The 12,728-nt window shown below is 37.2% G+C and overlaps 1 protein-coding gene across 5 annotated transcripts in view; it reads left to right on the top strand.

Annotated features, from left to right (window-relative positions):
- The first annotated feature begins 3,590 nt into the window (after nt 1-3,590).
- Nucleotides 3,591-12,728, top strand: part of zgc:63569 (choline transporter-like protein 2) — a 23,376-nt gene continuing 14,238 nt past the window's right edge. For 2 of the 5 annotated variants that reach the window (XM_016525746.1, XM_016525743.1), the window contains exons 1-2: nt 3,591-3,739; nt 11,745-11,793. In XM_016525746.1, the coding sequence (XP_016381232.1) occupies nt 3,712-3,739; nt 11,745-11,793 (77 nt within the window). In that variant the 5' untranslated portion in view covers nt 3,591-3,711. Of the gene's footprint in view, nt 3,740-8,439; nt 8,536-11,744; nt 11,794-12,728 lie in introns of those variants that run through there. The other 3 variants (XM_016525744.1, XM_016525742.1, XM_016525745.1) reach the window with 3 other exon arrangements.

Genomic DNA, 12,728 nt, shown 5'->3' with positions numbered 1-12,728 from the left:
ATAAAGATTTATATTATTTTCGTAGTTCTTCTAATCCTGGACTTGCTTCTTATTACCCAGATTGTGAAGAACCTGCCTTATTCTGAAGGGAAAACAATATTGTGAAGGCAAACAGCAAGTACAGGGGTGAGTCCACGTCATTTCCGCACAGATCAATTATATAACAATGATCTAATTCTTCTTTCAGAGAAAGACTGGTGCATAAATATGAGGGCTAGTCAGGGAATTTGTGATTGAAAAATTTCCCTGACATGGTCTACTTCTTATTAATAGGGAAATTTAACAATTTACTATTACAAATAGGCAGCAAAGCAGCACATTGTAGAGCCGTCTCAAGGAGGATGAGAACTGATGCAGACTGACGGCTCAGGATAGATGGCAAGATAACAAAGAGTCCAAAGTCTAGAAACAAGATCCTGCCAGTGGCTCAATATGAGAGAGGCGCTTTTGTCAGCATCTGAAATACTGGAAATTAAAAGAGTAAAAGGATGCAGTGAAAGATTAGGCAGAAGATATTAAGGGAAATAGTGAAAAAAACACCTTTCAGTTTCATGTAGCTGCCACTTTCAGTGGTAAAAGCAAGAATAAGGAGCAAATGATTTCTTCCTAAGGATCAAACATTAATTATAATTTACCGTTTATCATCCCAGAAATAAGGGTGATCTAGGACATTGTCGACGGTCGGTCTCTTATCTTGTTCTTTGTTGATCATCCATTCTATGAGATCTTTTGCTGCAATATCTTGAATATCGCCAAGAAAATATTTCCCTTCTGAAATGTTCACCTCACGGAAGACGCCATCACCAAAAGTATGTTTCCCGTCAGAGAGGATGTAATCTGTTAATATCCCTGCGACCTACAATAAATGGTGCAAAAACAAAGTAATCTAACAGGGGAAACTACACAATACTAACCACTGGACATGATTAGAGCACGAAAAGTGCAAGAAATCACAAACCACCATGATTTCTAAGAACAAAACTGATAATAAAATTATCTTTTAGTTAGATGATCTCATTGTTAGCATGGCTGCAGTTGATTCATCGTATTTCACAAACCTGGATGTCTGAGCTCGATTTGTAATGGCCCTTTTCGGTCTGATTCACAATCTCCATTGCTTCCCAGCCTTGTGTACCAGCTCTATCAGTATACACTGTGGTTTTCCCCTCTTCCAGTTTGCGACTTAAGCCGAAGTCGGCCAGCCTTGCTCTTTCTAGTTTATCTATTAGGAATAAGTTAGAGTTTTGAATACATTGAATTAAAATTCAATTCTGTTGTCATTTTAAAGTGGATGGGGACCAGCAGCTGTTAAACTGGTTGGGGACAACATGATGGTGAGTAAATGATGACGGAAGCTAAATTGTTAGTCAAACAATCACATTAAAGGAATAGTTTAGTCAAGAGTATTTTAAAGCTATTTGGTTTAGTCAGGTTAAACTGGGGTTTGGGGTATCCATTTAAAACTTACACAGGTGCTCCATTGTTTTCGTTCAATGCCTTTAAAAGCTGCAAGTCTTATACACAGAAAATCTAATAAAAAAATAAAAGCAATGAAGACCGATGATAAGAATATGCAGCAAGTCTATACAATAAGTGTCAGTATTCACATACACCTCATGAGTCACAAGTGCACAATTAGCCTAAATCATTAAGTAGCCTATTACATTAAATATTAGAATAAATGATAATAATTATTGTAAGTAACAACATTAATAAGTATAATGTAATAAACGTTAAACGTGTATATTACTTATGCCAGTTATCCGATTATTTCTTTGCCCCCCATCTCTTTAAACAAATCCTATAGTGACAACTTTCTTTGTTATTTAACAAAATTAACAAAAAGATATATAAGCATAACAACTACTAAAATCGTGCATTCAAACGTTCTGCCTAAAATCAGTCAAAAGTCAACACCTCAACTTGTTATTTTTGCGCACGCGCATTTAATGTAAAGCCTATTACAAGGGTGGGCTAAAATGAGGGGGAAAAATAATATTTTAACAAAAGGGGAATTGACAAACACCAGGATAGTTTGTGTCCATCAGCAAACAGAAAATAACTACACCCTTAGGGCATGTTATGACATTTTAACCTCCTGAGACCCTGCATCCTCATATGAGGACATTATATTTTAGTGATTTATATTTAATATTTATATTTATATTTAAGTCTGGATGTCCTGTACAGAGCACATTCAGGGCTTTTCAGAGATACTAAATGTTTGGATGTTTCCCTCTCCTTGGTCTTCAAATATGTCTGATATTAACTTAGTGACACTCTTATGGAACAGGGCTTTTCAGAGATGCTAAATGTTTGGATGTTTCACCGCTCCCTCTCCTTGGTCTTCAAATATGTCTGATATTAATTTAGTGACACTCTTATGGAAATATGATAATATTTTGTAATTATCATTTAAATCTGACTAATTTTTAAACTGTGTGTCATAAATCAACATCTCAGGACGTTGATTTCATACATGTCCTCATATGAGGACACCGGGACTAAAAGCATGTTTATTACGCATTTTGGGAGACACAACAAATGAATATGGAAAGAAATTATATTTCAATACTCCTATGAAATATTATATATTATTATGAAAATCTTGTCAGTTATTACTCCCATTATTACACTTCTTTTTTCATTACTGGTTGCCCCAAAAACACATTAATATGCAAATTAGATTTAGTTTATAGATACATTATATATAATGAGAAAACCTGTTTATGGCCATTTTACACATATTTTGCATAAAGAAAAATGGTATATCAAATCATTCTGTTATAACATAGTTGCGAATTATCTTTATACAATGTTTGGTAAAAAAAAAAATCCTGAAAACTAAAAATGTATTGGTGATTTTAAAAAATTTTTTTTTTTTTCTTATGCATGTTCATTCGTGTATTTATTTTTTTTAATTTTAAAAAAAATTGAGTCCCGATGTCCTCTACCAAGAACGTAGCATAACTTATGAATGAAATATCATTTTTAATAATTTTTTTTTTTTTTTTTTACTTTTTTTTAATGCTCTCTAAACAATGTAATTACATGAAAAAATACAATTTTTTTCCCTAAAATGTTTTGCCGGGTCTCAAGAGGTTAAGCAACCGGACATACATTTACCTTGAACTTTTCTTCTCTTCTGAGTTTTGATCGAACCGATTCGTCATTACCAGACTTCTTAATGCTGTTTTGGAATTCTATAACGGTTTCTTTCCTTTGTTTAATTTTTTTTAATAGTTACAAGTAGGATACAAAACAGCATTCTACTGGGGCAAGTTCAAGCTCAAACCGGTGTGCACCGTTTTGCTACGGTTTCCGGGTTGAACGACATGTTTCCTGGAAACGGTGTGCAACGGGGTTTGAGATGCGTTTTCTCTTGTTTGGTGGGTGTGTCAAACATGTCATTCTTTGACAGGATGAAACAGTCCACAGAGCTACCCGGTTCACTGATCTGCGCATGCGCTGCCAATAGCGCCGCGCTGCTGTGGAAGGAGGAATTTCAGTGAACGAGAAATATGAGGCAATGGATTACGTGAACGAGAACGATTCGTTCACCAAAAAGATTCGTTCAAAAAGAACGATTCGTTCACGAACGTAACAACACTAATTCAGTAGTGTGCTCAGTCTGCAGTTTGTTGTGGACTGAAATGCTCAGAACCACTAAAGTATAGTTCACCACAGTTGGTAAATACACGCTAAGCTGAAATGGAGATGGAAGAGAAGCCAAAATACGGTAAGTTTATTCCTGGTTTACATTTGCTGGTGTTTGTTGTTAAAGTTTGTGGTTTGAGGTTTTTAACGCTTATTCCAATCAGAAACTGACATTTGATTTTAACGTCACCGCCGCTAATAACATAACCCAGAGCAGCAAAGGAAGATGTTTTGGGCTCTAAAGTGAAAGCCTGTGGTGTTACGTCTAAGGTGTTTTGTTAGTAAGGCAACGCCTAAAATTCCCGTTATTTGCTTTGTCAGTGCATTTCTTTAAAAGGAACCTCGTGTCATGTGACTTTCTTACACCTAAACAAACATAAAAGGCTGAACATTGTGGTAATCATTGTGATTTTTGACCATAATTTAAGTAGCTAACTCGTTTCTAGTTACTGTAAATTTGGTGTTTGGCAAACAAATGCTGGGCATGAGGCTTTCCATTACATTATGTTATGGCTGAAATATTCATATGTTCATTTATACTAATAGTGTGCAGGTTTGTTTATACTGTAGATTTCTTATATAGTTGCAATAATGTCAAAAGAATCGACGTTACTCAGCTTTTTTGTGTATGAATACAACTCCTTGGACACAACATGGAGACACTGAAAGGCTCGATTGTGGCTGTTCTAATAGTTTGCATATGGTTTCTGTCCTGGATTTTAGTTTGAAACCAACGTTGCTTTAACAAGAATATTATTGCATTGTTGCTTTTTTTTAACAATCATCCCTGCTTTTACTTTGCATATCTCCTCATAAGTATAGCTGGTAACGCAAGTCATCGAGGGGAGGCTGCTCTCACGAGTTGGAGTGTATGTAATTAAAGGGTGCAATATAGGATGGTGGTTTTTAAAGATGTAAAACAGGGGTGTCCAAACTACGGCCCGCGGGCCAAATGCGGCCCGTGGATGAATGTTAAGCGGCCCGCAGCTGTCTTAATAGTTATAAAAACAAGATATTTGCAGATTTTTGTCCTCAACAAAACACAAGCTACTGCTACTGTCAACTCAACATCACACATACACGCATGCATACATACATACATATATATATACATATATATATATATAGGTAGAAGCATCCGGCCCCCCAGTGTTTCCACATCGTCCAATCCGGCCCCCTTTAGGAAAAGTTTGGACACCCCTGATGTAAAATAAGGCCTTAACCTCTTAATTTTAAACTTGTATGTTTTTTCTGAGCTGTACTTATGTACTGTTTCTGCCATTGAGGGCCTGAGTGTGACTGCAGCTGTTTCGAATTAGGGAAGTGCAACGTTCAAGCAATGTTCACTGGAATCTTTTTATATTGCCTAATTGCAATGAGAATTGTGTAGTGGACTCATTTTAAGTGTAGTAATAAATGCAAATACAAGCTAAATTTATTTTTAAGGCATGCACATGCTTTGATATGAGTCTTTGTGCTGGTGTAGTATTTCTTTTTTTTAGCAATTCCTTATGAATGAAACCAGTTGAGTACTTTTTTATGCATTTTTTATTAGATTAAGTGAAAGTGACATGACATGTGGCCAAGTATGGTGACTCGTACTCGGAATTAGTGCTCTGCATTTAACCCATCCAAAGTGTGCACACACAACAGTGAACACACACACACCGTGAACACACACCCGGAGCAGTGGGCAGCCATTTATGCTGCGGTGCCCGGGGAGCAGTTGGGATTTTTGGTGCCTTGCTCAAGGGCACCTCAGTCGTGGTATTGAAGGTGGAAGATAGCGCTGTACATTCACTCCCCCCACCTACAATCCCTGCCGGTACGAGACTCGAAACCCACAACCTTTGGGTTATGAGTCCGACTCTCTAACCATTAGGCCACGACTTCACACTTATAATAGAGTATCATTAATAGAGTACAGACAGTACACATTTTTTTGCCAGGTGCTAATAAAATATAAATGAGCACTGAGAGTAGTACAGCCTTCATGTCTTATGCTGTAGGGCTGTACGTAATTGTCTTGCATGTTGTAGTTAACTTATGCTATAGTCAAGTTATGAAGTAATGATTACTTGCAATGGTTTACTGAAAACTTTTGTGAAATTCCTGAATTTATCAGAGCATATTGTGGTTTATTTCCTCAAAAACCAGACGACAGGAATTCGCCATGCCGCTTCTGATATATCATAATTGTACCATGACTTTTGAAATGTGTAAGCTCCATGTACAGTAACAATTAGCCGTCGTCTTATCACATTCAGTCTAGGAAATGGACTGCTGACAGTAGCTTTCATTCCATTAGTCATTAAGAGAAAATGGAAGTGCTATTGATTTGATTTCTTCCTTTGCTCTTTTCTGTTCAGTACATATTTTAAGGGCAACTTTTTGGACGTTATGGGTTGTTTGGACATTGTTTCTCTGTATGTTTTAATCCTTATCAGAGTCATTCGGATTCAAGGATTCAAAGCGTTTATTGTCATATGCCCAGTGAGGAAAACAAGTTTCCCTGAGCAATGAAATTCTTACTTTGCTGTCCACAATGAATGCCAAGACAGTGCAAAACTATACACAAACTATACACACATTCATACACAATGTAAGTGAGGCTACATGAGTAATATTAACAAATATACAATGGTAGTAATAACAGCAATAACATTACAAATGTTCAAATTAGATGAAACTATTTGGACCGACTGTTCTCTGAGATAAGTCCACTAGCTAGCTACCTTTTTAAGAGTCTAATAGCTGAGGGGAAGAAGGAGTTCCTTAATCTGTGTGGGGTGTAGTCCAAGTACAATCAGTTTTTGGGTGAGTTTGTGAGGGATGACCGTATTGAAGGCGGAGCTATAATCAATAAAGAGCATCCTGATATAAGTGTCCTTATCTTCCAGGTGAGAAAGGGAAATATGGAGGGCAGCAGCAATGGCGTCTGAGGTGGACCTGTTAGGCCGATATGCGTACTGCAGTGGGTCCAATATGTCCAGCATACTGCTCTGAATGTGAGTCAGCACCACTCTCTCAAAACACTTCATGATGATTGGAGTGAGTGCTACTGGCCTGTAGCCGTTCAAGCAGGTCGGGGGGCTCTTTTTGGGAAGGGGGATGATGGTTGTGGTTTTGAAGCAGGTTGGGACGATGCTCTGACTGAGGGAGAGGTTGAAGATGGAAGTGAGTACATCAGTCAGCTCCGTAGCACAAGCTCTGAGGGCCCGTCCAGGGATGTTGTCTGGCCCTGCTGCTTTGCGGGGGTTGATTTTCCTCAGCGCTTTGTGTACCGCAGCTGATGAGACCGTAGGAGGGGGGGAGGGGGGTTGACTGGTCACTGGTCAGAGTGTGTGTGTGCCTCCTCTCTGTGTCGATGCTGGAGGTCTCGAAGCAGGCGAAGAAGGTGTTGAGGTCATTCGGCAGGCTGTCTGAGGAGCTGATAGTGGTGCTCGTGGTGTAATGTACAGTATTTGAAAAATAATGTGTTTTTTGAACATTAAAGCATGTCAACATATTCTGTTACACCAAATACACAAAATAATGATCTTTAAAAAAGCATCATATGACCCCTTTAAGTATCAAACATTATGTAAACTTTTGAACGGGGTTATTTTTATAAATTCAACTATTATTTTCTCTTGTGGACTATGTAAATATAGTAAATATATGTATCTTTTATGTGAAATATCTTATTCAGGTGAGTACTAAATAAAAAATAACATGCATTTTGTATGATCCCTCTTATTTTGGTAAAATAATTAGCTAATATTTTGCAGATTCTTTAAGATGTATGTAAACTTTTGACCTCAATTGTATATTTATGTTCTCAAAGTGAAAATGCTTTGTACCAGGGTTGTTATAGCGGCATTTTAATGGTTTTAGTTAACTATGTATGAACAGGTCTATATATATTGTGAAACCAACGGAAAGCTCAGTTTCTCACACTTTGATTTCACATTGATAAACCTACACAGACATCAGGCTGTGTGTGACCTGCAAGAGAAGATCTTATATCTGTTCTAGGGCTGCACGATTATGACAAAAATCATAATTGTCGATTATTCCCTTGAAATTGTAATTGCGATTATTAATTATGATTATCACAATTTACATTGAATGATATTTATACCATTGTTTGATGCAACTGCATGCCGTATTTTTATATGAAAATAAACAAGCTGAAAACACTCAGAGAAAAACTTTTATTGCTTTTCTATAGCATTAAGCCTTCAAATGTCAACTATACATCGGATTGGTTTCTTCTTTAAATTATAAAAATATACCACGTTCATATTCACGCGATTTTTTGCGCAGCTCGTCAGTGAACAACGGTTCTGTGTAGTTAATGCTGCTCAATGTGAAAGCCCGCACGTGATGGAGATTTACCGCTGATTACAGAACCGGCTTTCTGACAAGATGCGCGTTAAATATCGCATGCGATTTATCGTGCAGCCCTACACTTAACCAAGTTACTTTGCAACAAAATAGCAAAATCAATGTAGTTGAACGAGTGTCATTACCGTCACGCCCAGCTCGGGTCCCTAGAGACACAAAACGGCTCCATTTAATCCTGCAGAGACAAAAGGATGAGAAAAACCGTTCAGAAAGCACACAGAGCCAAGTTTATAAAGATCAAATGAGGGAAATCCAATATTTTCTTGCTTCAAAAAGGGGTGTTTAGTTCAGCTTGAACCTGTTCTAGACTGGCTGAACCAGTTTTTAACAGTGGCAGGTTGTTTTCCTGCTTGAAATCAGGAAGTAAAAGTCAGATAGTGGGCAGAAAGACCATTTTCCAGCCTAACAGTGAGGAAGGATTATCAGATCATCAGATAGAGCCGTTGAACATAAAGATGCCTGTGGAGGAAGGTGCTTCCAAAAAGAACGGTAAAGTCACTTGATGGTATCTCGTCTTTACAAGTGTGCACGTGTTTTCATGGTTTTGGTTTCTGGACAAGCCATTTGAAGCTCACATTGAACAGCTTAAACTGAACAAGTAAAGTTGTGCTGTATATATGTTCTCTTGTATGAGTAATGAGATAGTTGGGAGTATTTCTGTGCAGTCAGCCTGGTTTCATGTCCAGACATTTCAGTGTCCAGATATTTCAGTGGCTGTGTTTTAGGACGTTTTAGTCTCCTGAAGCTGCTCTAATGGCACTACTGTTAGCTTTTATTCCATTTGCATTCATTCCATAGAAGTGTGTTAACACTGCATTAGAGTCTTACTAGGCCTTTGTCCATCTTCACAATACCCTGGTCTGCCCGGGAACTAAAACTCTGTCATTGAATGTCTGTCTCAGTGGGTGTGGATGTTTACAGTCACACGCCACTGTAGGAATTCTCATATCAGTGTCTTCCCATTAAGTGGTGGGGGTTTCCCTACATCTTCGCAATCCACGGCGTCAGTTTTCAGTTTTGGATGAAAGAAATCATTGTAATGATGAGGCCAAACTAACTTATAAAACTGCTGCTGAATAGCAACAACTTTGCAGTTTTTTTGTAATTAAGGTTTTAAGCACTTAACTAATCCACAACCATAAACCTTACTTACTATTACCTTACAAACCTTACAACCATAAACCAATATTTACTATTATTTAAAAAATAAAAAAAATTATGCATATCACCTCTGCTTTACCGATCTATTTTTTACTAAACTTGATATTTCATTCTATTAATTAAGATTATGTATTTGAAATGCCTATAAAATTTCCATCCATTAGGATTACACAGTTTTAACAAACAAATTGATAATCTTAACGTGATCCATATTTTCAGTCGTGCATAAAACTGGCTAGATTTTTATAGTAGTGCTAATAAACTGGATGTATTTTAAATACACAATTATATATGTATGCATTAGGGATGTGCGCGATGACTAATTTGACTGTCGTTTAAACGAAAGTGTTGTATCCGACTAGTCGACTAGTCTAAAAGCAAGAACCCCCCAAAAGATGGTAAGAAAAAAAAACCTCCGATAATAGGTGAGCGCCAGCCAATGAGATTGCCGTTTGCGCATTAGTTCCGCCCACTACCGGAGAAAGCGGTAGTTCTTAAAAGCTGGAGAATTCCAAAGGAACAAAATACAACAAAGAATATCATTTACATGTAGCGCGCATAGGTAGCGCGTCAATTCTCTCTCTCCCTCTCTCTCTGCGTGTGTGTGAAACAAAGCGACGGCGAGTCGTGCGCCTTCACACTAGAGTTTACGGTACGTTAAATACAGGTGTGCTGCGCATCCATTCAGATGAACTGAAAAACAGCACAGATTGCTTGACTGAGAGAGTAACTCTGAAGCGCTCAGTCAGAGAGTGAACTTATATTTAGCCTCCTACTCGCACACTGGCAAGTAAAATCTGAGAATTTATTAGCAATTGGCTTATATTAGACCTCATTTAGTCGCCCAGAGTGAAGATTTAGTCGCATATGCGAGTGATTTACTCGCAATGTAGAGGGTTGTTCACATGTGTTTCATAAACACATAGTTCTTTCTGGATTACAATCTGCCATCAAAATGATACATTTAATTATTCCAGCTGCTGTGAGAAAAGGCTATAAATGACCGGCCATCTGCAGGATCCTCTCATGCCGGAACAACTTCTTTGTTAACAGAAGTGACGTAATGACGCAGCGGCATGCTCGAATTTCCCGTGAAAACCCGTACCACTCAAATTAGAAAACATTATTATTATTATAAGCTAACTGTTGTGAATCGGGCTAATAAGGCGATAGTTTTGAACACTGACTGGTTATGTACTTGCTCAAATATTGATTTCGGATCATTTTTAACCAAAAAAAGTTACAGACTTTTTTTTGTTAATCTTAACTGAGTGTTGTTGGCAAATTATTATAACAAATGGCTTGTGATGTTCCTCATTTGTAAATCTCTGTATAAGTAATGTATAAATAATTCTATGTTGATTACTTGTTGCATTAAGTGTTGTTCAATCAAATGCATTTGGGTAAGTTATTATGCATGCTTTTCGCTAGTGTTTGAGACATAAATGGAGCAGATTTTCTGTTCCAGTACAAGGCATTTTCACAAACTCGACGGAAATATCTACCAGTTTTCTCCACAAGACAGCTCTGTGGTTGGCACATAAGAGCATTTGCACATCTGTTCTTAATTTATTTCATTTTATGTGATTGAAGTTCAGTGGCCCCAAAAAGTGGACATGCTTAAAAATGTCTGAATGGCATTATATGAGACTCAAAAATATCGAAGTAGCATCTAAGCTCAATTCCTAGAATGACAAACTTCTCTCTCTCTCTCTCTCTCTTTTTTTCTCCTTTTTTTTTTTTTTTGCACTAAATGAACTGCAACTGGTTTCAAAGTGGTTTGAAAAAACAGATTGGACCCAAATACTTTTTGTCTTTGTTTTGAACAGCATATCTCTTGGTTTTACATTTAAAACCTAATAGATGTTTTTGTGAAATATTTGCATAAAATGTGCTTGAGCAGTCTTTTTTTAATACATGCCATTTGGATTGACATTCTTTTCTAATGCAGTGGCATTCAGACATTTTTAAGCATGGCATAAGGATTCAAATACTTCCAGCTGACTAATTATTTGAGCTAAATTGACTTAACAGGGCAGTTTGGCCACTTGCTGTTTAGCACAACATTTCATACATGTGACAGACTTATTTTAAAAGCAACCCCCTGGCACTAGATGTTAACTAACAAGCAGCAACAAATGTACAGTAATTAAAAGCATGCATGTATTGCATGGAAAAAGCTAGAGTTGTAATTTTCTGACAGAAATGTGAGTGGTGTTTGCCTGTGCAAAAGTCACTATCAAAAGACAAGGGTGTACTGAGTGGTTTTAAGAACGCTGCTACACATTGCTAAGGTGTTTTGGGTGGTTGGTACTAGGGTCTTAGGTGGTCGTTTACTATGTTGCAGAAGCTCTTGCTCACTCACTGTGCTGGAATGTCATTTTCCAGGCATGTGCTGGAGAAACTGTTATGCAAACACTTATATGTTGTGCTTATTAGGTAAACACTGTCTGAAACGCATGTTTGTGAGTGCTTTTCTTTATTGACCGTTTTAGTTCAATGGTATTTAATTTAGTTTTCCCCTGTTGTTCTCACAGGAGAGCCCAAAAAATTTGACCCAGACTTCAAAGGGCCCATCCAAAACAGGTAAGAAATGAGCTGATTTCAGAACATAAGCAATCGTTCACACAAAAAAAAGAAAATTCTTGCATCAGTTACTTACTCTCATGTAATTTCAAACCTGTATGACTTTAGGTTATTTGATAAAATTTCATAATGCTCTTGTTTTTCTGTGCAAAAAGTTACTAGGCACTGTCAAGCTCCAAAAAAAAAGAGAGCACCATTAAAGTGTTGTAACAGTGGTCCATGCATTAAGTCTGACGCCATACAGCAGATTTGTTTAATGAACAGACCCAAATTCACTTGTTAATCCCAAAAGAGTTTATCGGCATTGATATCAAACCTGGCATTTTAGTAAAAGGGTTTCACTGATGTGCTTGCATGCAAACAGCAATGTTTGATGGTTTTTCATATGGAATGTTGTGCCATGGTCAGTGTATATTTGACCTGTAGTTTTTAAAGAGGTCATGAAGTGGAGAATCAAAAATTTCTTGATATTTACACACATAAAGAGGTTATTACTCTACAGAAAAATAAATAAACGCACTGCAAGTTTCAGAACTCAAAACTATATCCCCAGTTTGAAATGTGACTTATTTTTTCTACTCTTCTGAAATGCATGGAATTGAAATCGGGGGAACTGTGACATGTCAGGCTCAAAAATATACGGCTGTATCACAGCGCTTGCCATCTCGAGTATCAAAACACACAACATATCCTGTATAAGAAGGTGTGGATTAGGGCTGTGCGATTTGGGGGAAAATATCAAATTGCGATTTTTTTTGACAGATATTGCGATTGCGATTTGATTTGCGATTTTAAATTTGCAAAGTCAAGCTTCAGCTCAATATTGCCAATAATGTGCAGCACAGTATGGGTATCATTACCCTGCTGAAAAAAACAATAGAAACCATCACAGAAATTCGTATAGTTTCCATTAAACCATTACAAAATTCATTTTT

This window comes from Sinocyclocheilus rhinocerous, unplaced genomic scaffold, assembly GCF_001515625.1.
Source record: "Sinocyclocheilus rhinocerous isolate Xijiao unplaced genomic scaffold, SAMN03320098_v1.1 scaffold182, whole genome shotgun sequence".
Lineage (NCBI taxonomy): Eukaryota > Metazoa > Chordata > Actinopteri > Cypriniformes > Cyprinidae > Sinocyclocheilus > Sinocyclocheilus rhinocerous.
Note: the sequence above shows the minus strand (reverse complement) of the source record. Positions and strands in the feature narration are given on the sequence as shown.